General features: G+C 57.0%; 10 protein-coding genes across 10 annotated transcripts; 4 read left to right on the top strand and 6 right to left on the bottom strand.

The window, feature by feature from the left end:
* Positions 1-127: 127 nt before the first annotated feature.
* Malapachy_0128 (multidrug resistance-associated abc transporter) lies at positions 128-4,726 on the top strand (the record flags this gene model as incomplete). The annotated part of the gene is made up of 1 exon (XM_018134661.1): positions 128-4,726. The coding sequence occupies one exon, from the start codon at positions 128-130 to the stop codon at positions 4,724-4,726; it is 4,599 nt and encodes a 1,532-aa protein (XP_017990956.1).
* Malapachy_0117 (hypothetical protein) lies at positions 4,721-6,445 on the bottom strand (the record flags this gene model as incomplete). Its single annotated transcript, XM_018134650.1, has 1 exon — positions 4,721-6,445. One exon carries the CDS (start codon positions 6,443-6,445, stop codon positions 4,721-4,723), a length of 1,725 nt encoding a protein of 574 aa, XP_017991168.1.
* Positions 6,446-6,590: 145 nt separating this feature from the next.
* Malapachy_0124 (ribosomal protein l4) lies at positions 6,591-7,748 on the bottom strand (the record flags this gene model as incomplete). Its single annotated transcript, XM_018134657.1, has 1 exon — positions 6,591-7,748. The coding sequence occupies one exon, from the start codon at positions 7,746-7,748 to the stop codon at positions 6,591-6,593; it is 1,158 nt and encodes a 385-aa protein (XP_017990953.1).
* Positions 7,749-8,072: 324 nt separating this feature from the next.
* On the top strand, positions 8,073-8,557 carry Malapachy_0109 (ribosomal protein s9; the record flags this gene model as incomplete). Its single annotated transcript, XM_018134642.1, has 2 exons — positions 8,073-8,266; positions 8,308-8,557. 2 exons carry the CDS (start codon positions 8,073-8,075, stop codon positions 8,555-8,557), a joined length of 444 nt encoding a protein of 147 aa, XP_017991137.1.
* Positions 8,558-8,892: 335 nt separating this feature from the next.
* On the bottom strand, positions 8,893-10,527 carry Malapachy_0118 (swi snf complex 60 kda subunit; the record flags this gene model as incomplete). Its single annotated transcript, XM_018134651.1, has 1 exon — positions 8,893-10,527. The coding sequence occupies one exon, from the start codon at positions 10,525-10,527 to the stop codon at positions 8,893-8,895; it is 1,635 nt and encodes a 544-aa protein (XP_017991163.1).
* Positions 10,528-10,793: 266 nt separating this feature from the next.
* Malapachy_0113 (gtp-binding protein ypt5) lies at positions 10,794-11,604 on the top strand (the record flags this gene model as incomplete). The annotated part of the gene is made up of 2 exons (XM_018134646.1): positions 10,794-10,997; positions 11,038-11,604. The coding sequence occupies 2 exons, from the start codon at positions 10,794-10,796 to the stop codon at positions 11,602-11,604; spliced, it is 771 nt and encodes a 256-aa protein (XP_017991164.1).
* A 334-nt stretch (positions 11,605-11,938) lies between these two features.
* Positions 11,939-12,874, bottom strand: Malapachy_0088 (eukaryotic adp atp carrier; the record flags this gene model as incomplete). The annotated part of the gene is made up of 1 exon (XM_018134621.1): positions 11,939-12,874. The coding sequence occupies one exon, from the start codon at positions 12,872-12,874 to the stop codon at positions 11,939-11,941; it is 936 nt and encodes a 311-aa protein (XP_017991003.1).
* Positions 12,875-13,255: 381 nt separating this feature from the next.
* On the bottom strand, positions 13,256-14,545 carry Malapachy_0121 (shp1-potential regulatory subunit for glc7p; the record flags this gene model as incomplete). Its single annotated transcript, XM_018134654.1, has 2 exons — positions 13,256-13,382; positions 13,419-14,545. 2 exons carry the CDS (start codon positions 14,543-14,545, stop codon positions 13,256-13,258), a joined length of 1,254 nt encoding a protein of 417 aa, XP_017990952.1.
* A 140-nt stretch (positions 14,546-14,685) lies between these two features.
* On the top strand, positions 14,686-15,312 carry Malapachy_0086 (nadh-ubiquinone oxidoreductase kda subunit; the record flags this gene model as incomplete). Its single annotated transcript, XM_018134619.1, has 4 exons — positions 14,686-14,869; positions 14,917-15,036; positions 15,070-15,254; positions 15,295-15,312. The coding sequence occupies 4 exons, from the start codon at positions 14,686-14,688 to the stop codon at positions 15,310-15,312; spliced, it is 507 nt and encodes a 168-aa protein (XP_017991007.1).
* A 243-nt stretch (positions 15,313-15,555) lies between these two features.
* Positions 15,556-27,255, bottom strand: Malapachy_0061 (aap1-alanine arginine aminopeptidase; the record flags this gene model as incomplete). The annotated part of the gene is made up of 4 exons (XM_018134594.1): positions 15,556-18,258; positions 18,746-21,425; positions 21,585-24,265; positions 24,490-27,255. 4 exons carry the CDS (start codon positions 27,253-27,255, stop codon positions 15,556-15,558), a joined length of 10,830 nt encoding a protein of 3,609 aa, XP_017990985.1.
* Positions 27,256-27,305: the final 50 nt, after the last annotated feature.

Genomic DNA, 27,305 nt, shown 5'->3' with positions numbered 1-27,305 from the left:
GACGTCAGTTCCTCGTTAGTGAGTGGAGCAAAATGCAATCGGGAGGTTTCTTCACTTGGTACGCATTTTATTGTCACCCATAGTGACAGCAGAGGTTGTCCATCTGTTCTCTCGGGTGTTTTCCATGATGACATTTCCACAAACTCCAGAGGCTACGATTAGTGTCTCTGAGTTTGTGGTGTTTGCTTTGGTACTCCTTCATTTCATATACCACTTGATTCATTCTTGGTGTTCACAGGATGTGGCGTTTCCTTCGTCTGTGCATCTGTCAGAGAGTCACCAAGACTTCTCGCAGGCCATGCAGGGGGATACGCTCGTAGAAGAGTCTGTGGTGCACGAACACCAGTTCTGGAAGCGGTCGAAGACTACCCAATACTTGCTGTACGTACTTACGGCTGTGGGTGCGATTGTGGGCTATTGGTTCGACGTGTACTTCTGGTTCGTGTTTCCTTTTATGACGACCTTGTCCATCTACGTATGCGATCAAGAGATTAGCATTGCATCCCACAAGCTCAAGACCAGGTGGCATGCTATTTGCTACCTGTTTATTCTCTCAACCATTTTTTTCGTCGCAGAAGTGTTTCGCACCGCCTGTGGCGAATGGAAATCAGTTGCGCGGTGGTTCTGCATGACCTTGCTGGGCCTTCTTGGAGTGATAACAGGGACTGTCCCTGGCAAGCCACGACATGTGGCGACCCATAGCAAGGTCCTGGAACTCGCACGCGAAGATGACGAGCTGAGTCACGACGAAGAAGACACGATGACGTCCATGGACATTGCTCCTACACGAAGTGCCAGCAATTCCATCCTTGGCTCTCTGTTTTTCATGCATGTCATGCCATTGGTACGCCAGGCGATGTGGAAAGGCGTAGTGAGCTCGGTCGATGTGCCTGTAATGGGCCGAAACATGCAATCAGAGACGCTAGGTTTGCGTGTTCGTGCTCTATTCCTTCAGTACGTGCATGGAGCAGACCCTAAAACTGCGGTCCCTTCGGAGCAGGAAGCCAAGAAGACGTTGTTCTCGCGGCAGTCCAGGGAGCTGCTCTATGTGCTAGTACGAGCGAACACGAGCCTATTCTTCACGTTGGTTTCCATGACAATTCTCTCGGTGGGTATGTATTATGCCCCTGCGTTCTTAGCAAACCAAATCTTCACCGTTGTGGGTGATCAGCGTGCAGGTATGGAAACGTCGCGTGAGACATTCTTCCGCGCCCTGCCCTGGGTGCTTGCGCTGTTCTTGCTGATCATTGTGAGCAGCACCGTGCAAGGAGTGCTATGGAGCTGTCTAGAAGGCGACTTAGCTGTGCGTCTCTCGACGCAGCTCTCGACGCTCTTGTATGCCAAGACGCTGCGACGTCGTCAAGAAGCGGACTTGAAAGGCGAAGGCAAAGGCAGTAATCAAGTGATCAACCTGCACTTGGTTGATTTGCAACGTGTGGTGTCCGTCACATTCCACCTCTTCGCGGCGATTACGACGCCGCTTGAGTTGGTCGTGGGTGGCTACTTTGCGTATCGTGTGCTGGGCATTAGTGCGTTGGTGGGCCTATCGACGACGATTCTGCTGATGCCCTTCATTGGGCTGTTGAGTGGTCTCTTTGGGCGCACGAACGAGCGCTTGATGACCGTACGTGACAAGCGTATGGGTCTGCTGAACGAGTGCTTTTCGGGCATTCGTATGATCAAGTCGCAGGCGTGGGAATCTGTCTTTCAAGAGCGTGTGGACGATACACGACGCGCTGAGCTGCGTCATCAGCTCATGTCGTTTGTGTGTGAAGCTGTCCTTACCTGTATTTTGGAGCTAAACCCCTTGCTGGTGACTCTGGTGGCTTTTACATGTTACACGCAAGTCATGCACCAAGAGCTTACGCCGGCCGTGGCGTTCACGTCGCTAGCTATCTTTGCAGAGCTGCGTTGGACGTTGATTATGCTGCCGAAAGCGGTGACAGACTTTGTCCAGACGCTGGTCTCGTCGGAGCGTATCGCTACGTACTTGATTAGCCCCGAAGTGACCACGGCGCCGCCCTTTAGTGGTGCGAACGATGGATCGTCGCATTTGGTCCGCTTGGATCATGCCACGATTGCCTGGCCCCAAGTGGGCAAGGTGCCGACATTTTCCCTGCAGGATGTGACGTTGGACTTTCCCACGGGCAAGACCCTGATTTGTGGCCGTGTAGGCAGTGGCAAGTCGCTGCTGCTGCAGTCGCTGCTGTACGAGACAGAAGTGTTGCATGGCACAGTCCAGTGCCCACGCTCGCCACAGACGGGTATCCCAAGCAACGAAGACGATCTTCGTGAGGCAGCGGAGGCCCTCAATACACCAGGCTGGCTGCGCACAGATTTGGTAGCGTATGCGCCTCAAACGCCGTTCCTTATGAACGCAAGTATACGCGAGAATATCCTATTTGGTTTGCCGCTCGGCGACGGAAAGCGGTACCAAGCGACGTTGGAAGCGTGCTCGCTAGCGCCGGATCTGAAGCAGATGGAGCATGGTGATCTGACGCAGGTCGGTGAAAACGGTACAGAGCTGTCAGGCGGTCAGAAGGCGCGCATTGGCCTCGCGCGAGCAGTGTACTCACGCGCACGAACGCTTCTTTTGGACGACGTGCTCTCTGCGGTGGATACCGGCACGGCAAAGCACATGGCAGAGCGCGTGTTTGCTGGTCGATTGCTGCAAGGCCGTGTGGTGCTGTTGGTCTCGCACAATGTGCCGCTGCTGGGCAAGTTGATGGACCAAGTGGTGTACTTGGATGACCGCCACGTGACGTTCCACGGCACGCCCAAGCAGTTTTTCGGCTCAGAGCACTACACGGGCTGGCTCGATGGGGAGAAAGATGGCGAGGCGCAGCAGGACGACGAGACGCATGCGCACCAGCCCGCGGAACTCTCAGCGATAGGCTCGAAGCGTGGCTCTGAGCACCGTGAGAAAGGCAACATTGCATGGAAAGTATGGCATGCGTACATTCTGGCCAGCAGTGGATGGACGTTGTCGTTGCTGACGACGTTCCTCTTTACGCTATCGAACATGTGGGACTTGGTCACCAACGCGTGGCTGCGTGATTGGACGTCGGCGCCTGCGAATTTGCACTCGAGTGAGTGGTGGCTCTGGCGGTACGCAGGTTTGCTCGGCATTGGCATTGGACTGAGCATCGTGCGATGGATCGGCATTTATGCGATGTCGCTGAAAGCGTCGCAGGTCATGTTCAGCCGCATGTTGGAGCGCACACTGCATGCGCCGCTGCAGTTCTTCGATAAGGTGACACGGGGCCGCCTGCTCAACCGCTTTGGCCAGGACCTCAATGTCTTGGACTCGAACTTTGCACGTGCCATTGCCGACGTGGTGATTCGCGTGACGCAGCTGCTCGCGACGCTGGTGGCGCTGTTTATGGTCGGCGGTGTAGGCATCGTCGTGGCGCTGCTGGCGCTCATGCCGCTGTATGGCTTTGTGGCGCAGCATTACTTGTCGGTGGCGCGTGACTTGCAAAGGCTTACCTCGACATCGCGTTCGATGGTCGTCAACTCGTTTAGTCACGCGGTGCATGGCGTGCAAGTGATCCGTGCGTTTGGTGCGCAGGCACGGTGTACCAACGAGATGCTGCATGTGCTTGACAACAACAACCGCTTTGTATGGTGGACGTCGCAAGGCAGCCGCTGGGTGACGCAGATGTACAATCTGATCAGCTCGTTCCTGGTGTTGGCCTCGTGTGTGTTGATTCTGCTCCAGCCTAACACGGAGCCAGCCAGCATCGACTTCTCGCTGACCTTCTTGATCCAACTCAACTTTATTTTGCTGATTCTCATGCGTATGTACACGTCACTGCAAACGAATGGTGTGGCGATAGAGCGCATCTTTGAGTACGCCGAGAACATCGATAAAGAAGCCCCCAGCCACATGGAGCGAGCGCCGCCGGACACCTGGCCGAACCATGGCCATGTGCAGGTGGACCATCTCACAGTACGTTACGCGGACGACACACCCAATGTCCTGCACGATGTATCGTTCCATGTGCCAGGCGGCACCAAGCTCGCCATTGTAGGGCCGACGGGCAGTGGGAAATCCACCTTGGTGGGCGCCTTGCTGCGGTTGCTCGAAGCGCACAAGGGCTCGATTCAGATTGATGGGTGGGACATTTCGGAGGTGGGCCTGCACGATCTGCGGTCGCGCGTTCGCATTGTGGCTCAAGACCCTGTGATCTTGTCAGGCACGCTCCGCAGTGCCCTGGACGTGATGAACCAGTTTGACGACGAACAGGTACTGGACTGTCTGCGCCGCGTCCAGCTCATCACGGACGGCTCGGATGCGTTCACCGACTTGTCTATGCCCATTGCCGAGCACGGCGCCAACCTCAGTCAGGGCCAGCGCCAATTGCTCTGCCTAGCGCGGGCCATTCTCCACAAGGCCCGCGTCGTGCTATTTGACGAGGCCTCGAGTTCTATTGACTACACGACCGATATGCACATCACCGACGTGATCCGCGAGGCGTTCCATGATAGCACTGTGCTGACCATTGCACACCGTCTGCGTACGGTGATTGAGTACGACCAGGTCCTGGTACTGGACCATGGCCGTGTGAAAGAAATGGGCGAGCCTGCCAAGCTCCTGCAAGATCCGTCCTCGTTCTTCTATCGACTTTGCAAGGATGCTGGCCCAGCCGAATTCAAGTACTTGGTCGCTATGGCAGGCAAGGCCGCCGACGTACGGCAAACTACCACCTTTTCCTCTTCATAGACTGTATTCATACTCGACCCCCTTGGTAATCACCGCGACACGCTCTGCCATGTGCTGCAGTAATTCGACATCGTTCGGCGCTACGCGCAGACCTAAACGGAACAACTCCGTCTCGCCAATCACGCGATGAGAACGCAGACTCGAGCCACGCACAGGCACGCTGCGTGTGCGTTGCTGTGGTGGCATATACGCCTCGTGCGCATGCATGGGACTGTGGGCACTCACACCGAGAATGAGCTGCAGCGCTGCGTCGCGATGCCGCGAGGTCGGCAGCGCTTCCCATGTCTCCAGCGCACGCCGCAAGCTGCGATTCTCTTCGCCCTGGGGATGCTGCGCCGTTCGTGGATGAAGCATATCGCGCAGAGTAGTATCGGTCGCTAACGCCTCCAAGTCCGCGAGGCGTAGCGGCTTGGGATCGGACGCACGTAACGGATCGAGATAGATCAATGGGTCCGGCTCGTCCGGCCACTGCAGCTCACTTAGAGCGCGGAGGGGGGGCGACGAGGGAGCCGTGGATGGGCCGTTCAAGACAACGACACGCTCCCGACGCGCTCGCTGCGCTGCAGCATCGCCTACGTTGCGTTCGACGTGCATCAGCATATCGTTGTCCAGTAAGAACTGCAAGAACTGCGCCAGAGCATCGACATGCTGCAAGATTTCCCTTTCCAGCAATTGTCGCAACAGGTCTGGTGCTTCGAACGGATTGGGCGGCGCTCGGCGAGGTACGACGCGACGTACAGACTTGTCTTCAGTTGTACTAGGACGCTTTCGATGTGGCTCGCTCGGCTGGGCCGAGTCCTGTTCGCAGGAAAGATCCTCAGGACGCAAAGGCGGCTCGATTTTGGACGAGATCGCATCCCGCTCTTCGTCCATGTCCGAGTCAGACGACGACTCGGAGGGAGAAGAAGATGAGGACGAAGAAGAAGAAGTAGGATCATGTTGGTCCTCCTGCGACAGAATCGGCTGGGTATCTGGCTCACTCTCCGAGTCGCTGGACGCTGTGTCTTTCGACACGCCCAGTGGCACCACTGGGGTAAGTGTCGTCTGCTGTCGTGCTAGTCGCTTCTGCTCACGCTCTCGCTGTTTGGCAGCCTTTTCTTGGATTACAGCGGAGGTGGGGAATCGCTTGCGTCGCTGTCGAATCCATTCTTCGATCAGTTCCGGGGTATCCAGCTTGATGTTCAGGCCTAAGATGGTAGAGTCAGGGGGTCCATCCGCCGCCCGAGCCACGCCTTTGCGTTGCCGGGCTAGGCGCTCGCGTTCTTCGGCGACACGCATAGGATCGCGACGGCGTAGCTCATCTAGGCCGCCAGGTGGGTATATCAAATGCCGATCAGCACGGTGCAGCATCAACTCCAGGTCACTCGAAGCAGTAAATGCACATCGCGACGGTAGCGAGTCCACAGAAGTGTCTACACCACAATAGTACGTAGCACTGGGGCTGCGAGGAGGAGCAGCACCACGTTTTGTGCCCATATTCGCACGTGCTGAGGGCGGCCGCGGCAAGGGCGTCGGTCGGGCCTGCGTCGTAGCTCGTGCCTGAAGACCAGAGGCAACAGGCTGCGCCGGCGCTGTAGGGGACGGTGTAGGTGGGACGGGGGCAGGGGGGGGTGCCGGTGCGGGAGATGGTGTGGGATCTTCGTAAAAGTCGCCTAAATAGTTGCCATATTCGTCGTACTTGGCCACCTTTTTGGGACGCCGAGGCGCCGCAGAGGCCATGGCGAACAGACGTTGACACGCTCTGTCGTCGACTTTTTGTGGATGCTGACTAACGACTCCACACGAGCGACACGTCCTAGACGACATAGCGGCCCCGTCAGCACGTTGAAAGATGGCTTGGTATCTATGTCTACACCTTGCAGACCTACGGCGTAGGCGCAGTAGTACTGGTCTCTATCGACGAGGCAGACTCTGCCTCTGCCTCTGGCTCCGCTGCTGCGTTCTCCGCTTGCCAATGACTGAGTTCTTCCGCATACATTTGATGTACGAGCGAGCCACCGAGCTTCTCTTCCAGCCACTCCAGCGCGCCTAAATCAAGGACTACGCGGTCAAACTGCAGCACCTGGTACGCATGCAGTTCACCAGGTAGTTTTTCGTGCTCAAGACGAGGACGTGGGTGCGGAGGAAGCTCATGCAAGCGCATCAGCATCACATCTGGCAAGTTGCGCGAAGCCATATCAAAGTTGCGCACATATCGCACATGACGCTCGAGCTGCTCGTCCGTGTACATCAAGTCCACAGACGAGGGTCGTGCGTAGCCACGCTCACTCGCAATTGGCGACTCCGGACGGCGAGGTGCCGTCAAGAACAGCGTGTCGTTCCATTGCTTGGAGCTCAAGAGACGCGCCAGCTTGTTGGTCGACATAGGCGGGGGCTGCCAAGCGAGGCTAGGCACCACATGCAGCTTGCCTTCCCGGAGACGCGCACTCAGCGCTGAGCGCAAGGCCAGCTCACGCACCTTACGGGGCAGCTCTGTCTTAAAGTCGCGTGGGCGAGGACCATGAGCAACACCACCCTTGCGAAGCATAGGACTGCCGCGGTCACTAAGACGGGCCTTACCAGAGCCCTTTTGTGGGCGCAGCTTGTGGCCAGAGAAAGCCACTTCAGAGCGCGTTTTTGTGCTTGCAGTACCGCTACGCATAGCATCGAGGTAGTATACAACAGCCATGTGCATAGCATGCTGGTGCGGAGCCGTGTTGAAGACATGCGCTGACATGGGCACGTACGCCTTGGCAGCTTCGCCCTCTGGCTTGGTCGCCGGGTCCAAGTACGATAAACGTGTGTGGATCAAAGGCGTGGTGCGCTCAAGCGCGATAAAGTCTGGTGATGGAGAAGCATCAACGTCGGCGTCAGTCACAAACGACGATGCTTCCGACGCCAATGGCAGGTGTGAGTGAAAAGCGCGGTGCACCGTCAAGGCATTTTGCGCTACCGCTACCTGTGCCATGCGCATGCCTGCTAGGGCTGAAGCGCTAGGCGCAAGAAGCTGGCGCGCATGACGCGCCGCACGTCCAAGCATCATGCTGCCAGAAGCGTTGGAGACCGATGCGGCACGATGCGTCGCCGCCACGAAGACTGGACTGATCGGCCGAGTATGCTTATGTAAGGGCTCTCGGACCCCTTGAAGGGAGCATATTTCTAGAACTGTACGATTCAATTCTAGTCACGTGGGAACCACACACGGGGGCCGCGGCCGGCGACGTACTGGAAAAGCGCGCGCACGCCGCCGACTTTCTCACCATACCACACAGCAAGGTAGGTACGCCTGTTGCGTAGGTGAGAAGCACAACGGCTCTCTCACTTGCGAACGCTGTATTTGTGAACAGAGTACTGATACCATCCGCAGATGTCTGACGCGAAGGGTGCGACGCCGTTCGTTTCGTGTTTCGGTAAGAAGAAGACTGCGACGGCCGTGGCCCACGCCAAGGAGGGCAAGGGTCAGATCCGCCTCAACGGCCAGCCCATTACTCTGGTCCAGCCGGATGCGCTCCGCTGGAAGGTGTACGAGCCGATCCTGGTTGTGGGTGAGGACAAGTTCTCGTATGTGTCATCATGTGAAAAGACGTACTAACATTCCACAGGACTGTCGACATCCGCATCCGCGTTTCGGGTGGTGGTCAGACCTCGCAGGTGTATGCGATCCGCCAGGCTATCGCTAAGGCCCTGGTTGCTTACTACGCTAAGTACTACGATGCCGCCTCGGCTCTGGAGCTGCGTCAGCTCTTCATCTCGTACGACCGTACCCTTCTGATCGCCGACCCGCGCCGCTGCGAGCCGAAGAAGTTCGGTGGTCGTGGTGCCCGCGCTCGCCGCCAAAAGTCGTACCGTTAAGTGTATGTCTATGGGGCCTTGCGGTTTTGGTTGTATGGCCAGAACTGTGGGCTACGTCCCCTGGGCTATGCGGTGGCTTGTATGCCTACTAGCTATGTGTGCAATGTCTTTGCATAGTTCTCTTGTGCTCTGCCAGTGCAGACCCTTTTTGATTATGGAATAGCGCCTGGTGGATAAAAGGCTCTCGCTTTGAGAGACGCAATATATATGCCTTTACCCAACAAATTGTGTGTGTGTGTGTGTGCTTTATGTAGGAGAGATCACAAGAAAGACACGAGTCATGAACAGTATGCCATGAAGTGCTATGCGTCCTATACAATCGCCTAGTTCGCCGATCATGCCTGTGTACTCGTTCGCACTGTGTCAGACTGCAGTTCTTGCAAACGCTCCGCCAACCGCTGCGACTCGCTAACAATCACAGCTTCATTGATCCAGGCACCTTGGAATGTTTCTGCACGACGCATCTCCTCCGAGCTAAAGTGCACAGACGAGCTGGCGTCACCTTCACTGCCTGTTCCTGTTTGCGATGCACCAAGCACTGTGTCAAGATCACGAGCTTGACTCGCGATCCACGCATGCAAATGACCATGCGGATCTTCTGCAAATGACGAAAGGAATTGTCGTGCAGCTGCACGATTCCGAATCGTAAGAGCGGCCTGGGCAATTTGATCGTCCAGCGCTGCAATTTCGTTGCTCAGAGAGCTATTCGCATCAAAGCGAGACAGCACGTTGTGCTGACGTGTCCGTAATGCCCAATCGTCCATATCCAATTCGATATCGTAGGCGGTAGGATGACGATGCTCCGCCTTGTCCGTGCGAATATAGTACTCCAAAACAATAGGCTGTGGTGGGTGCAAGAAGCGATGCAACACTTCGGGTATGTGGTGGAAATTGATGGTGGGGGTACGGAACAAAGCTTGTAAAGGCGCATCCAGACGCACAACACGGTGATCGTTCTCGTCCAGGAGATTGTGCTGCTTGATATAGGCCCAAAGGGCACTGAGCACACCAGCACGCGTTTCTTCCTGGATGTCCAGCAGCTGGGCCAGGGGCGGCGAGACAGAGTAGCGCTCGGGCACGTAGAGAGGGTAGAGAACAATCTTGGCCTTCACAGGCTCTGTACCCGTCCGTTTGATCTCGAAGCCATCCAAGGCAGGTTCGGCACTGTGGATAAGTGGATTCTCTGTCACTGTGCTACCACCTGTACCTGGCACAGGCAGCTGCGGGGCGATACTGGGCGAAGGACGATGCCATTCCACAATGTTACTCGTACCTAGAGATTCATCCGGGTACAAATTGGCATCACGATGTAGCTCAACGACACATGATTTAATCAAGTTGCTAAACTTGTGAGCACCAATACGTCCTGTCGTAGCATGCGCCGACAATGCAGCGCCTGCACGCGAACGGAAGCTAGGGTCAAGGAGACGGCCTTCGATGCGCAGCGTCCAAGACGGCACATCGTTTTGATGTTGCTCTTGCTCCGCGGAGCCAGCGCCAGACGTATTTTGAGGTGCCGTGGTAGCCTCATCATCGTCGCCTTCATCGCCATCTGCACCCGCAGCATCATCATTCGCCTCGCGCTTCTGTTGATTTTTCTCAGCGACTTGGAATGGTTGATTCGCACAGGTATTGCTCAAAAAAATACGCAAAGTGCGCTTCACCTTAGGGGGCTTTCCCATAGAATCCATCAGCTCGGCCCGTTTACGTGCCAACGTCCAATCAAGGTTACGTTCCATGCGCTGGAGGTCATTGTAAATGGCACTCTCCTTCACTTGGCGCTTCAAAGAAGGTGGGAGGCTACGATCCGTAGGGCGGTCCCTCTTTGTGCCGCGGAATCCTTCACCTACTAGGATATCATAGTGATTCCTTGCGCGAATCCGCTGTGCTTGTGCCTGCGCTTGCGCCTGTGCCGATGTTTGCACAGGCGCGCGCCCGTACGCTGATTGCTGTTGTTGGGTCTGTTGCATATCCCTGAATGTAGCTCTGACAAACGTACACAGACACACGCGAGTTGCAAAACAGAAACTCTTGAGCCACTACCACCAAAAATGGATTCGCGGTTACTACGGTGTCGCGTCGCGCAAACGACCTCGGCTGACGTGAGCGCGCGGTAGGGCGACCGACGGGTTGGTTGTATGGTCGTGGATTTATGCATTATTTCCCAGAAGGCAAATCCCTAGTGGCTATCGTATTGCATGGGGGCCACCGCCATAGTACTTGGACGACATCCGCCATGGTTGCTGCCGACGCTTCCAATGCTGTGACTACGCAAACCGATACTACATCTACAGAGCCCGTCAAAGATCTGCGCCCTATTCAGACGAAGCTAGTGCTGCTAGGAGAATCAGCCGTAGGCAAAACGTCGGTGGTCCACCGATTCGTGCAAGACGAGTTCCAAGAGAACCGTGAACCAACCATTGGCGCCGCCTTCTTAACAGTATGTACCTTGGCTATGGTAGTGTTACTAACCTTGAAAGCAACGATGCCGTCTGGAAGACCGTATCATCAAGTTCGAAATCTGGGATACAGCAGGCCAGGAACGTTTCCACAGTTTGGCGCCTATGTACTACCGCAACGCACAAGCCAGCGCTGTGGTGTATGATGTGACAAAGGCGGCATCCTTTGAGAAGGCGAAGAACTGGGTCAAGGAACTGCAGCGTCAAGCCAATCCCAACATTATTATTGCCTTGGTAGGCAATAAAATCGACCTCTTGTCAGAGAGTACGGAAGCAGCGCCGACCGACGATGGCGCGACTACGGAAGAAGAGACCGACGATGAGGCTGAATCAGACAAGATTGAGCGTGAGGTCCCTCGCTCAGAGGCGCAACAGTACGCAGATGAAGCGGGTCTTCTCTTTTTCGAGACTAGTGCGAAGACGGGCGAGGGCGTCTTGGAAACCTTTACCGAGATTGCCAAGCATATTCCCCTGGATACAAAGCCTAAGGCAATTGGTTCCGCTGGAAACACAGGCCCAGCGCGTAACGAATTGGTGGATTTGCAGCGCAGGAATACCATGCCGATGCGCGAAGGATGTAATTGCTAAGTTGCCTCCATTGACCTCATTCCTTGATAGATATGACCCCCAGATATATGTAGAGAGAAACAGTGCATTTGATGATCCAACCTGTACATACTGCGTTAGGTATTTTTTGACACGGTAACGCGTGTGCTCCATGCCTACGGTATACCATAAGCCAGGCACTCTACGTACTTCCAATGTTAATAATGACTAACAGCAACACCACAAAAAGTAGCTTCAACAGCCAGTTGATTAAAGTGCAAGTCTACAGCTACGGGAAACGGTAGAGAAGACACGGAGACCATGTCTCCATACTCTGTTCCTGCCATAATAGATATGCAAATTGGTGACGAGTTGTTTAACCCGAACCACCCTTGTAGACCTTGCCGAACATGATCTGCTGGAGGTGGTCGTAACCCGAGATGGTACCGGCAGCAGCAATACCACGGAGAATGTTGGCACCGGCACCCTTGAAGAGCGACGACACACCCTCGGAAGCAATGATCGACGAAGCGGCGTGGAACATGCTCTTGTAAGCAACACCACCACCCGAGGTCATCATCATACGACGACGGATAGTGTCGAGCGGGTACGAAGCAAGACCAGCGCTAGTGGTAACACCCCAACCGAGCAAGAACGAGGCAAGGAAGTTCTCCGAGAGCTTGCCAGGGAGCAGAATCGGCTTAAGCGAGTCGTAGAGACCGAAGTACAGACCACGGTACACAACGATACCAACAACCGACGGGATGAAGCCACGGTAGAGACCCATGATACCGTCCACGGCAATCGTCTTGCGGTACACGTCGATAAGACCGTTGAACTGGCGCTCACCACCCTTCGAGACCGACTTGGCGTCGTTGGCAAGACGGGTACGGGCGTAGTCGAGCGAGTAGACGAAGACGAGCGACGAGGCACCGGCAGCACCACCCGAAGCAATGTTCGAGCTGAACTTCTTCCAGTACTCAGCGTTCTTGGGCACCTTGAAGAGCGACTTGAAGTAGTCCTTGAAGGCGAAGTTCAGGGCCTGAGTCGGGAAGTAACGGATGACGTTGGCAGTGTTACCACGCCAGAGCGAGGCAAGACCCTCGAGCTGGTAGGTACGCACGAAGCAGTCACCGATACCCTTGTAGGGCGACGAGAGACGGCCCTGCTTGATCATCTCATCCTGGTTCTGGATGAGGAGCTTCACACGCTCGATCGGAGCAGCAGCGGTCTTCGAGATGGCGGCGGAAACACCACCCATCATGAAGTCCGTCAGGAAACCCGACACGGTCTTACTGGAGTCACCGGCCATTTTGTTCTGGAAATGTTAGAGCTGGGCTATACCAAAGGGGGCCCGTACGTACTGGAAGAAAGAGGTGAGGGTGAAGAAAAAGAGAACTCGAGACCGAGGTCTTAAACAGAGTGTCAAACTCGGCCGGTATCTTGTAGGGCTACGGAGATTGGCCGAACATAGGTGACTGGAAGCCGTCTACGGACCCGTTTCAATGCATGTCGGAAAAATACGGTGGAGATGATTCGCGGTCAATGTCATGTGCTGGCAGTAGGGGACTTGCGTCAACCACTCATGTTTTGCTATCTTTATGTACTGACACGTGGGTATCGACCCAAAGAGGTCCAAGACATGTGGCTCGACGGTTGCTGAGGCATGCTGACCAAGATGAGCAAGCCTAAATTACCTGAGCACCACGACCGCGTTCAAGAGACCTGCATCAGCGACCGTGAGTGTCTCGTCTGTGATCGGCTTTGGCGGGAAAGAAGTACGAATGGTGAAATTTTGACCAGCCAAGTCAGGACGTTGGCTGAAATAGGTTAGGATAGTTGCATAGGATACGTACGCTTCAATGTAACGCCGAAGATCGGCGACGGTATGTGTGTGATTCAATTTGGCCACCAGCCGTTGGCCATCCGTAAGTCGTACTTGGACTTGCGTGGTAGGCTGCGAAGAATCCACATGGAGCACATCAGTAGATGCGGTGGATGCTGGAGTCGCAGCAGGTTTGGGTGCCGGCGTAGGCTCAGCACTTGGTGCACCTAGACGAACGCCTGTGCCGTCAAATGGCTTGGTTGGCGGGGGTGGGGGAGGCACATACTTTTCGTGCGTGCGACGCGCCACCATAAGTTCAACAGGCTGTCCGAAACGCACGTTGAGCAAGCTTAGCGGCGCACGGCCAGAGTTGATAGCTTGCAAAGTTTCCTGGTTCGCAGGATCATCGTAGCGCATAAGGGGCCCATCTTCAATAGAAAAGCCATCCTGCCAGAATGTCAAGTGACGAATCACAGGCTCTTCGTCTGTCTCGTCTTCGCCCATGCCACCGTCTAAGGGTGCTGCGCCAGGCATCGAGCCAAAAAAGCTCGAAGAGGCGGAGGGACGGGTATCCTGGGCCGTATCGTTGCCTACAGTGGCACCACCAATCGAGTACCCCTTGCCTGAAAAAGCAGAGGGTGTAGTCTTCGTACCGACAGCGTGTGCTGAAGCTGCTTGGGACGATGTGGCGGCCTTGGACAAAATATCATCGACGAGCGCATGGCCTGTGCCTCCGCGCTGTGAGTCAGGGTTTTCCACGTTAATACCGCTACGTTCTCCGCCAGCGAATAGGTTCATAGGATCATCGTCATCGTCATGGCTTTGTGCCTGACCAGAGCGAAGGTCATTGAATGTCATGATACCCCCAGAGCGTCCAGCAGGACGAGCTGGGCGTCCGGTAGATTTGGAGGATGAAGAGGAAGGCCAGGGTGCACTGTCTGTAATGGGTGCGCCACTCAATGTACGAGGATCGCCCGGTGCAGGTGTAGTGGTGGCCGCTGGCGCAGGGTCCACCACCTCTGACACGGTAGCGTCGCCACTCTCAAAGTACGTAGAGAGCGCTGTGGAGACGTCACCATTCGCAGCCTCAAGATATGCACGCGCCTGATCAGGCGACGCATTCGTTACGCTGATAAACTGAGCAAGAGCTTCATCCATGATGCACTGTGATGCCTACCAACAAGACGTGCAGCGCCAGGCGGCGTGTGCACGGGTCGCTTGGGGATTTATTTTTGACGAGGAAATAAGAGTGTCCTCACGCCGCGCCCATCGGCCGTGGTTGTTTCTGTGACCCAGCCATGAGTGAGTCGGACGCTCCCCAGGAGTTTAAGGTGCGACAGCCCATCAACGAGACGTTCAATGCCGGCGCTGTGAGCGCTCTTGTTGGTCTCGCTGTGAGCGCTGTGCAAAACAGCTTGCAAAAGCACAAGGCTGGTGCTATGGGTGTGTTCACCCGCACGGGCTCGACGATTGCGCTGTTCAGTAAGTAGCACTTACGGCCTGTGTGTACAGTTGCTAACGACGAACAGCTTTGGTGGGCGGTGCATTTGCATACGCTGATGCGATGGTAGCGAACTACCGCCAGAAGGAAGATGGCTGGAACGGTGCTAGCGGCGGTTGTGCTGCTGGTCTTGTCATGGGCGCAGCGAGTATGTATACGAAAGAGAAGTCTCACATTCCAGCACGCTCGATGCCTGCGATGGCTGGCTCGTGTGTCGGTCTCGGTGCTTTGGTGGGCACGTTCCAGGCGGCTGGCAACTCGCTGCTCAACCAGGCGGGTATCCGTCCAAGTGTGGGTGAGGACAAGCCAGACGCGGAAAGCCCGCTGAGCATTTTTGCGCAGGAGAGGCGTCAGCGCTTCTTCAAGGTATGTCCCTCCTCTGACACCGACATACTAACTTGAGCAGAAGCCAGCGTCGGAGTAACTGGCCCTCGTGCCTTGATAGCATAAATGAAATTCGATGTCACACTTTCTTCCGTGGTATGTAGAGAGGTCGCGAACTGGCTCGCTCTCTTTGATAGCACGCGAGACTAGACGCTAGTGCCGGGCCTGCAGCCTGTTAGGAGGCGTCGCGTTCGCCTTCACCACGGCACGAGAAAAAAAAATCGCATATTCGCCCAAATTGGCCAATTTTAGAGGACTTAGTCACTTCTACGGGGCCGTACTATCATCCCTGGTAGCCATGTGCCTCGAGCCAAGCACGCACATCGTCCGCATCGCGCTCGAGCCAACGAGCCTGGGCATGGACAGCATCCAGGGCCTGCGCAAGACTCATGTTGAAGCGGCTGGTGTTCTTTGACTCGAAGAACGTGGAAATCTCCTTTGCGTCCTTTTCCGTGGTGAAGGAGCTGACCATCGACTTGATCAAGCTAGCCAATGAGAAGTTGCCTTCGAAGCGCTTCACGAGATCGTCAAAGCGCTCCTGGAACGTGCTCCAGAGCATGCGGCGGCTTACTGGGTTGGCGGACAGGGAGCGGAAGAAGTACATAAAGTCTTGTGTCTTCACTTCGCCGCTAAACAGGAACTCCACGGTGCGCTGCAAGAGCTCTGGCTGCCTCGGCATACCCATCGCCATCATTGCCGAGTCCTTGTGAGCCGGCGTAGGCGGCTTGCGATAGATCCCCAAGACTGTCTCGTACTCCTTCTCACCGCCGTGACGCACAGCGTGACCGAGGACGATACGCAGCACGTCAGGGTGAATCAAGCTGTCGTCACCCTTCTCCTGGAGTGGCGCGAATCGCTTCTGAATCTCGTCAATCGTCCATGGATCACTCGCGGCAGCAGCGGCGCTCAGTACGGTTTCACGCAGCTCGCGCAGCTCGCTTGAGTCGCTATCGCTAAACTCAAACGTAAGCTTTCGAGCGAGGGGGCCAAACACATCCGCGCGGAACTTGTTGATGGCATTGCGCACCGACTCTGGCTGCTCCCACCAGACGCTGGCGAGCTTAGCAAAGTTCATGCTCATGGCCAAGTTGACCAATGAGCTGTTGTCGTTGGCCAACGCACGCGCGAGAGCGAGACCACCCGACGTTTTGGCGTAGCCGGCCTGTGCGAGCGTGAAGGCATCGTTGACCAAACCCACACGATCTTCCAGCGAGAAGGGACTGTTCTCCTGCGCCGCCGCCGCACCGAGCTTTTCGAGGCGCTCTGGCTGGTAAGCCACGCGATACACGCCTACCGTCTCCGCGTTAAGCTTCCAAACACTGTCCTTGGCGTTGGGCAGCGGGATCTCCATCTCACGCTCGCCACGGAGCATGAGGCTGTTGTCGGTCTCTACCTGGCCATTCTTCACGACCTTGAGGGCCAGCGGCACCTGCCACAGCGTCTCGTCCTCCTCGGGCGTTGGGTCGCCCGTCGACAAGAAGCGGTTCTGACGCACGTGAATGGCATTCTCACTCTCTGTGACAGTGAGGACGGGGAAACCCTGCTTGAGGATCCAGCTCGACATGATCGCATTCACGTCCTGCCCCGATGCCTCACTGATACCATCCCACAGGTTCTTCGTGACGGTGTTGCTGTACAAATGCTTCTTCAGGTAGATACTCACACCCTTTAGGAACACATCTTCGCCGACCATGCGCGCAAGCATGCGCAGGACACTCGCGCCCTTGGAGTACGAGATGGCATCGAAGACTTGGTTGATTGCATCCTCGACATTCTCGCCCTCCAATGGCACTTCAATGGGGTGCGACGAGCGCTTGCTGTCAAGGTCGAGCGCCAGGTTCAGGTGCGTCGCGATGAACTCACTTGCGCTCTTCCACTCTGGGAATGCGCGGTCGAGAATCATCACTTCGCCCATGAGCGTCGCAAATGCCTCGTTGAGCCACAGATTGTCCCACCAAGCCATCGTCGCAATGTTGCCGAACCACATGTGCGCACACTCGTGCGATTGCACGGAGGCCGTGTACTTCATTCCCTGCAGACCGGTCTTTTCGTCGTAGAGATACACCGACGTACGGCCCGTGATCAGACCCCAGTTTTCCATAGCGCCTGCATCAAAGTCGGAGGCCACGAGCGTGTCGAGCTTTGGCAATGGGTACGCAATGTCAAACACCTTTTCGTACTCTGGGAGCACCTTTTTCTTCACATCCAGTGCGTACTGCGCCTGATGAATGTACTCGGGCGTCGTAAAGATACGCAGCGGCACTTCCTTGCCTGTGAGGGGCGACGTGTACGAGCTGCTCAGGTGCTTAAACACACCGTTGGCCCACGCGACGATGTAGGACGAAATGAGCGGCGTCTTGGCAAACTCTGTCACACGCCAGGCATCCGAGCCCAAGGACGGTGCGTCCACCTGGAAGTCGTCCGTGTGCAAGAGACGACGCACTGCAGCGTCGTCCACGGCGTGTGTCTCGACGTCGGGCATATTCGCCAGCGCTACAGTGGAATCGCGGTGGACCATGCGGAACGTGTACGTAGCCTTGACATCCGGCTCGTCCCAGCACGGGAACGCACGGCGAGCTGAGGTCGGCTCAAACTGTGTGAGTGCATAGTTGCCTTCTTCGCCGTCGTGCTTCCATGACGACTGGTAGTATCCCATCATGCTGTTATCGATATCGCTCCAGTATGCCACTGACATGGTAAGTGACGTGCCCTTGGCGACGCGACTGGGCAGCTTGACTGTCACACGCTCGTGATCGCGATCGATCTCGGGCGTAAGCGTGTGTGTCTCGCTGCCCAGCGCGACGTGGACGTCGCTGAGCTGCAGACGCTTGCCGACGTTGAACGCAAGCACATTGGTATCGCTGTGCACATCCAGCGAGATGCTGGCATGGCCGTGGAACCGCAGTGCGTCCAAGTCGGAGAGCATGGTAAGTTCATAGTGTGTAGGACGAACGTCCGTCGGCAGACGGAACCATTTCGACTCGTTCTGGGGTACGCTCATAATAGACGCAAACCTCACAGACGTAGACGTGAGCGAGGCGGATGGAAAAAGAGTGGTTGTCGGACGCTGTGCGAAAAACGAGACGCAAATCCACACCAACGGAAGGAGGCACGTGTAAGCAATCTGTTCTAGCATACAAACCCTGGCCGGATGCACACCTTGTGGCTATATGTGCTTGTACGGCACAATGTCCAATCTGTATTCCTTACGATAGGCGCAGCACGCAGAATAGGACGACAACGAGCTAAGGATGCAGCGTATCGCACGAGATTCATCTTTCTGTCAGCCACGGGGCCACGCACCCACCAGGCCCTCGGGGGGTCCAACGTTCAGGAATCCACGCAGGAGGATGCATCACATGGCCGGTTTTGGGCCTACGGGGGACTACCGGCGGGCCATATTCCATTTGTGCCCCAGATAGGCGTGCATGGCCCCGTCCGAGCTATAGATGTGTGGAGAGCCAATCGCGCACGCTCTCTCCCGACCGCGTCAGCCAGGCCGTTTGCGCCTCGACCGACTCGAGGCCTTGCGCCAGACTCATATCGAATGTCGACGTATCGCGTGTACGGAAGAACGCACGGATGTCGTGTATATCAGCTTCACTCGATAGCGCGCCCATAGATGCACGCACGACGTTCTTGAACGAAAAGTTGCGCACAAAGCGGCGCGCAAGTTGGTCAAAGTGGGTCTTTGTGCCTTCCCATAGCGCTCGGCGACTCGCTGGATTGCTCGACAATGCTGCGAAGAAGGCAGGGATGTCTTGTGTCTTGATATCCTCGCTAAACACGTACGCCAGCGTCCGCTCGATCAGCGCCGGCGCCTGAGCCGCGCCCAGCGCCGCCATCGCTGCGACTTTGTGCGCTGGCGTCGCGGGGGCTTGGTACATCTGCCACACCGTTTCGTACGCCTCCGCCCCACCGTGCTGCACGGAGGCTTGGAGGACCGTACGTAAGAGATCCGGCGGGATCTGCCGATCGTCGCCCTTCGTCTGCAAAGGCTCAAACCGACGTGCGATCTCACGCAGGGTCCACGGGTCCCCGGCCTCCGCGGCCGCGGCCATGACAGTTGATCGCATGTCTCGCGTCGACGTAGACTCGTGAGGCTGGCTGTCCATGGTATACTGACGTGCGAGTGGGCCAAACAGCTTCCTGCGCCACTGTCGCAAGGCATCCTGCACCTCCGCGGGCTGCTCCCACCATACGCTCGCGAGTTTGCTTGCACTTTGCGCTAGCACTTGAAGTACCAGAGGACTCTCGTCGTCACGCATACGGTCCATGAGCGTGAGTGCGTCTGGTGTGGACGTGTACCCCGCCTGTGCCAAAGCAAAGGCATCGCTCAGCATACCCACTCGATCCGCTACACTCCACGACGTGTTCGCCGCGAGCATCGCATCTACATGTGCCATGGGGTACGCGACGCGGTACACCCCGATAGCATCGGCATTGAGTTTCCACAGGGCCTTCGCTGGGAGCTCAATTTCTTTTTCACGCTCGCCCGCGAGCATCATGTCATGATAGACGTACGTCTGGCCGTCCTGCACGACTTTGACGGCCAAGGGGACATGCCATAGTGTCTGATCGTCTTGCTCTGTCGCGTCGCCTGTTTCGAGGAACCGATGCTGGCGCACGATACACCCACGCCGCGTCGGTATGACGGTGAGCACAGGAAAACCTTGCTGCAATGTCCACGCAGCCATGATCGTCGCGATAGGCTTCCCGGAGGCCTCGGAGAGGCTCTCCCATAGATCCTGCGTGACCGTGTTGCCGTAGAGATGCGCTTTGAGGTACGCACTGACGCCACGTAGAAATACATCTTCGCCAAGCATTGCGGCCAGCATGCGAAGTACGCTCGCGCCCTTGGAGTACGGGATCGCATCAAACGTCTGCGTGAGTGCATTCTCTACGCGCTCTGTGTTGAGTGGTGTCTCGATGGGGTGGGAGGACCGCTTCGCGTCCAGCTCCAGAGCACGATGCAAGTGCGCTACGACAAAGTCACTGACACTGTCCCACGCAGGGAAGACGCGATTCATGACCAAGACTTCGCCCATGAACGTCGCAAACGCTTCTTTCAGCCACAAGTTGTCCCACCACATCATCGTGACCATATTTCCGAACCACATATGACCCAATTCGTGCCCAATGGTACCCGTTGCCCTCTTCAGGCCTGCTAGCTCGGATCGCTGATCGTACGCAAACACCGACGTCCGACTTGTAATCAAGCCCCAATTCTCCATGGCATTCACGTCAAAGTCGGCCACGACAAGTCCATCGAGTTTCGGGAGTGGGTACGCAATATCAAACAGCGATTCGTACAACGGCAGCTCCTTCTTCATGACGGCCAGGCCATGGCCGGTCGTATTGATGTACTCTGGCGTTGCATAAATGCGAAGTGGCACGCTACGGCCTGTGATCGGCGACGTGTACGCATCCTCCTTGTGCAGAAAGTGGCCATTCGCCCAGCCGACCAGGTAGCTGGACACTAGCGGCGTCGTAGCAAACTCAGACAAGGTCCATGCCTCGTCGCCCAGCGCTGGCATCCGCATAGATAGGCGGTGTGTATGCAGGGCGTCGCGTACGTCGTCGTGCGTCGCAGGTTGGCTGTGCTTGATAGGCATGTTGCCCAATGCCATCGTCCCATTCTTATGGATCATGCGGAACGTGTATGTGGCCTTGAATTCCGGCTCGTCCCAGCCGGCAAACGCACGGCGTCCTGACGCGGGCGAGAACTGCGTCACCGCATAAGTGCCATGCTCGCCTTCATGCGCCCAGGACGACGCATAGTACCCCCGCATCGTGTGATCAATAGGCGCTGCAAACCCAGCGGTCAATGTCACAGGGGTGCCGCGGGTGATCAGGTGCGGCAGGTCGACACGTACACGTTCCCTGGCCTTGTCGACATGGGGCCGAAGTTGGTAGGTCGTCGTGCCCGCCTCGATATGGACCATGCCGAGGTGCAAGTTCTCCCCAGCCTGAAACTGGATGGTATCCGTGTCTTGCAGCACATCCAGCGTAGCACGGATAGATCCTTGGAATTGCAACGCATCCAAATCGGACCAGATCGTCAGGTCATAGTGCGTAGGCCGCACATGCTCCGGCAATCGGAAGCGAGGCGTCGTCGTGGTCGTGGTCGGCATCATCATACTTACCCAGCCACTGTGCCACGACACTAGCTGGACCAGGGACAGGTACGCAGATACGAGCACGCTCGGGATCCACATCGGTCCAACGCCAGTCGATAGGAGCAACGTCACACGCGCGCGGGGCGCTCCTCCGCAGGGGCCACCTGATCGCCTCCACATTCTATGCCGCTACAGGAATTCATGCATGTGGAGCCATTGCTGCACATCCTCCGCATCGCGCTGGAGCCAGCGGCGCTGTGCCTGGATGGACTCGAGTGACTGCGCGAGGCTCTGGCTGTACTGCGATGTGTCTTTGTCATGGAAGAAGCGCAGGACGTCCTCGTAATCTTCCTCGCTTGTCAGGCCAGCAATGGCTGACTTGATCACATCGACGAACGAAAAGTTGCCGTCAAAGAGTCGCATCAACGTATCAAAGTGCATTTTTGTCGCTTCCCAGAGCGCGCGACGGCTCTTCACGTTGCTGGAAAGCGCCGAGTACACGTACGAAAAGTCCTGGGCCTTGACGCCGCCGCTGAACACCATCGCCAGCGTCCGTTCGATCAGGCTCGGGACCTGCGTCGAGCCCAACGCCATCAAGGCCGCCGTCTTGTGCGCCGGAGTCGGTGGGTGGTGGTAGATTCGCAGCGCCGTATTGTACTCCTTTTCGCCGCCATGCTTTACGCCCTCAGTGAGGATCGTACGTAGGAGGTCCGGGGGGATCCAACTGTCATCGTCGTCGTCGCGCAGCGGCGCAAAGCGACGCTGAATTTCGCGAATGGTCCACGAATCGCCGGCCGCGGCGGCGGCCGTGACAACGGTCGTACGGAGCTCGCGTACATCCAACGTATCGTTTTCATCGTATTCGAGCGTGAGCGACCGCGCCATGGGGCCAAACATCGCTTGGCGGAACGCCGCGATGCCCTGCTGCACCGACGTCGGCTGCTCCCACCATGCACTCGCCAGCCGGGTGAGGCCCAGCGAGGCAGCGCGGTGGACCAGCGCACTGCGATCGCCCCGCAGCGTATGCAGCAGCGTAAGCGCCGAGGACGTCGGAGTGTAGCCAGCCTGCGCCAACGCACACGCATCGCTCACCAGCCCAATGCGGTCTTCCACGGAGATTGGACTCTCTGCCTGGGCCGCGGCTTTCGCGAGCTTGGCCAGGTGGTGCGGTGGGTAGGCTACGCGGAACACACCTGTGGTGCCTGCATTGAGTTTCCAGAGCCGTTGCGAAGCGTGAGGCAGCGCAATGGCTTTGGACCGTTCATGCGCCAGCACTGCCGGCGCTTGGGGCGTAGGCGCATCAAAGACCTGCAAGCCAAGGGGGACGTACCACAAAGTCGCATCTTCGTCAGCGGACGCATCGCCCGTCTCCAGGAAACGGTGCTGCTGCACATGCAACGCGTCGTCTTTCTCTGTGACGGAAATCACCGGGAAGCCCTGCGTCTGGACCCACTCCGACATGATCGCGCTGACGTTGAGGTGCGATGCCTGACTGATGCCCTCCCACAGGTCTTTTGTCACGGTGCTGCCGTACAAGTGGTCCTTGAGGTAGAGACTCACGCCATGCAAGAACACATCCTGGCCCAACATGTGCGAGAGCATACGCAGAACACTCGCGCCCTTGGAGTACGAAATGCCATCGAACGACTGCGTCACCTCGTCTTCGACGTTATCGCCGCTGAGGGGAATCTCAATACGGTGGGACGACCGCTTGGCGTCCAAGTCCAGGGCGCGCATAAGATGCGTCACGATAAACTCACGCTCACTCTGCCATTCAGGGAATACGCGATCCAGGATGATCATTTCGCCCATGAGCGTCGCAAACGCCTCGTTGAGCCATAGACTATCCCACCAGGCGAGCGTGGCCATGTTGCCGAACCACATGTGGGCAATTTCGTGACTCATGACACCCGCTGCGTTCTTCTTGCCTTGCAGGCCGGCCTTTTTGTCGTACATAAATACCGAGTTGCGTCCTGTGATCAGGCCCCAATTCTCCATCGCGCCAAAGTCAAAGTCCGCAGCGACCAACGCATCGAGTTTCGGGAGCGGGTACGCGATATCAAACACCTTTTCGTACTCGGGCAGGACACGTGCCATAGCTTCCACGGCAAAATCAGCCTGGTGAATGAACTCTGGCGAGGTAAACATACGCAGAGGGATCGTGCGATGACGTAGCGGCGAACGAGTCGACCCACTCACATGCTGAAAGGCACCGTTGGCCCATGCCACCAGGTATGGTGCCATGCGCGGCGTCTCTGCAAATGCCGTCACGGCCCATACATCATCGCCCAGGTGCGGCGTAGGCATACGAAGCGTCGACGTATGCAGGAGCTGCGCTGCATCGCGTGCGGAGATCGTGTGCGCATGCACGCTCGGCATATTGGCCAGGGCCACCGTATCGTTACGATGCAGCATGCGGAAGGCAAATGTAGCCTTGTACGAGGGCTCGTCCCACCCGGGGTACGCACGCCGCGCCGATGTCGGCTCAAACTGCGTGAGCGCATAGTGTCCTGCCTGCTGCTTGTGTTCCCACGAGGAATAGTAGTAGCCTCGCATACTCTGATCCATCTGGCTTGTGTAGCCCAGGGCCAGGTATACGACGTCGCCCTGTCGCACAGCCGAGGGAAGCGTCACGCGTACACGCTCGCGTTTCGTATCGATCGCTGGCGGCAGCGTATACGTGTGCGAGGGCGCGACGACGTGAACATCGCTCAGGTTCAAGTTGCGGCCCGCATTGAATTCCAGGATGTGCGTATCGTGGAGTACTTCGAGTGTGATGTTGACGGCGCCTTGGAAGCGCAGCTCTGTCACATCCGAGAACAGCGTGAGGTCATAGTGCACTGGCTGCACTGTCGCCGGCAATCGATACGACGGCTGGGCGTGTTCGCACCACAGGGCAGGACGCAATGTCGCCGGGACGTACGTCTTGCTCTCATGCCATGGCGCAATGGTCTGCCAGACGGCCCATAACGTGGCGACCAACACAGACGGCGTCCACATGCCGTCGTGGTCTGTGTATGAAAAGATACGGCGTTACGCCTCCACATCTATCCATCCCTCTACGCCATGTAATTATGCTGACGCAGCCATTGCTGCACGTCGTCCACGTCGCGTGACACCCAGCGTGCTTGCGCCCGAATGGATTCGAGTCCCTGTGACACGCCGCGGCCAATGCGCTCGGTCGGCAGGCCATGGAAGAACTGCTCCACGTCTGCAGCGTCCTTCTCACTGGTAAACGAGCTCACGGCGGCAATAATTAAGCGGATAAACGCAATGTTGCCAGTAAACACGTCGACAATCTCGTCAAAGTGGACCTTCATCGCGTGCCATACCAGCCGACGCGCCTTGGTGTTGCTAGCAAGAGCCGTGACTGCGTACAGCAGGTTCTGTTTCGGCGTGTCGTCACTAAACACCATATCGACTGTGCGCTGGAGCAGCCTGGGCTCTTGTGCATAGCACAGCGCTAGCATCGCGGATTTCTGGTCCTCGGGGTCCGACGATTCGTAGAACATGCGGCGCACCACCTCATACGCACGCTCGCCGCCGTGACGTACGCCCTGGATCAGCACAATGCGCTGCAGATCAGGGTGGATGCCATGCACGTGCCTATCCTTGTACATGCGCTCAAATTCCTTCTCCATCTGACCAAGTGTCCATGGATCGTTTACCGTCGCTGCTGCATCCACGACGTTGGTGCGTAGCGAGCGCGTCGCCACCGAGTCGTCGTCTTCGTACGTCAATGTCAGGTGCTGCGCCATCGAGCTGAACAAGTCACGACCGAACCGCTGCAAGGCCTCTTGCAGCTCGGCCGGCTGCTCCCACAGCACACTCGCGAGCGCTGCCACGTTCTCATGGAGCGCGGCCTGGACAATGGCATTCGGATCGTCTTTCATGGACAGCATCAGCTCCAGTGCATGCGACGTACGCACATAGCCAGCCTGGGCCAGCCGCATGGCATCCGAGAGCAGTCCGATTCGGTCCTCCACACTCAGTAGGTCCTTGGCCTCGCCGAGTTTGCGCAGGTGCGAGGGCGAGTATGCGACGCGGTACGCGCCGATCGAGTCGGCATTCAGCTTCCAAACGACGTGGTGCGCATGAGGCAAGGGGATCTCGATGGTTCGTTGCGCTGGCAGCATCAGCTCTGTATCGATCGTCTCCTTGCCATCGCGGATCACCTTGAGCGCGAGTGGAATGTGCCACAACGTCTCATCCTCGTGCGATTTGGGCACACCTGTTTCCAGGAACCGGTTCTGTGTGACAAGGATCGAGTGCTTGCCTTCCGTCACGGTCAGCACAGGAAAACCTTGCCGATTGATCCAAGCCTCCATGATTTCGCTCACGTTCTTCCCTGCCGCCTCACTGAGGCCGTCCCATAGATCCCTGGTTTCCGTGTTGCCATACAAGTGCTTTTTGAGGTAGAGACTCACGCCCTTGATGAACACATCGTCCCCTAGTGTCTTGGAAAGCATACGAAGGACACTCGCGCCCTTGGCGTACGAAATCGCATCAAAGACCTGGCTTACCGCTGCGCCGATATCGTCGCCTTCCACCGGCAGTTCAATGGGATGCGAGGCACGCTTAGCATCCAGGTCCAACGCGCGATTCCACTCGGTCAGCAGGAAGCGGCGGTCCATGTGCCAGGTGGGGTAGAGCTGCGACGTCGCCATCACCTCACCGACCAACGTCGCAAACGCCTCATTGAGCCACAAGTTGTCCCACCACGTCATCGTGGCGATATCTCCGAACCACATATGGGCACATTCATGCGCCATGACCATGGCGTTGTACTGGCGGTTCTCCAAGCTCGAGTTCTCATCGGTCAGGAACGTCGTAGCACGACCCGTAATCAGACCCCAATTCTCCATCGCATCGGAGTCAAAGCCGACAGCGACAAGCATATCGAGCTTGGGGAGAGGGTATTCAATATCGAACATGTTTTCCAACACGGGCACCACCTCTTTCATCGCTTTCAGTGCATCGTAGGCCTTCTCAATAAACTCCGGGGTCGTGTAAATTCGCACAGGCACGGTACGTCCACTGATCGCCGAGGCAAACGAATCTTCCACGTACTGGAGGTGACCATTGCCGTACGCGACCAGGTACGTCGACATCCGCGGCGTCTTCTCGAACTCAGTCAGGTGCCATTGCTGCGATCCCCAGGACGGCGTCTCGTATCGCAGCTCGTGCATGTGCAGGAGTTGGCGTACCTCTTTGTCCCGCAGGGCGCGCGTATGGGTGCTGGGCATATTGTTGAGCGCTGTCGTGCCGTCTGCATGGAGCATACGCATACGGAACGTGGCTTTCAAGTCCGGCTCATCCCAGCATGGGAATCCATCGCGTGCGGCGGTCGGCTCAAACTGGGTGAGCGTGTAATTGCCATGCTCGCCCTGATGCGACCAAGTCGCATAGTAATAGCCGACCATGTTCATGGTGATCGGTCCATGGAAGCCTGTGAGGATTGAGACGTGCATCCCACGGCGCAGCACGATGGGGATCGAGACTGAGATCCGCTCATGCTGGATATCGCGCTCCGGCGGCAAAATGAACGTGCCTAGCGGCGTCTCGACCAGCACGGAACTCACGTCCATATCGCGGCCGGCATTAAACGTGAGCATCTTGGTATCTTCCAGCACATCCAACGATACATTGACCGCGCCGTAAAAGTGCGTCTGCGTCAAATCTGTGAGCATCGTCAAGTCGTAATGCTTCGGACGAACGTCCCGAGGCAGTCGGAGCCAGTCCGTCTCTGCCTCCTGCGTGCCAAGCGCCTGAGCAGGCGCACGCCATGCGCTCTGCTGCCACAGAGACAGAGGCCACGTACACAGGAACAGTACCAGCGTGAGCCCGGCGGACACTAGCCACATGCTATCAAAGAGGGGCGGGGGACCGTGGCGCAAGGTACCACCATCGAGCG

This window comes from Malassezia pachydermatis, assembly GCF_001278385.1.
Source record: "Malassezia pachydermatis strain CBS 1879 chromosome Unknown scaffold6, whole genome shotgun sequence".
Lineage (NCBI taxonomy): Eukaryota > Fungi > Basidiomycota > Malasseziomycetes > Malasseziales > Malasseziaceae > Malassezia > Malassezia pachydermatis.
Note: the sequence above shows the minus strand (reverse complement) of the source record. Positions and strands in the feature narration are given on the sequence as shown.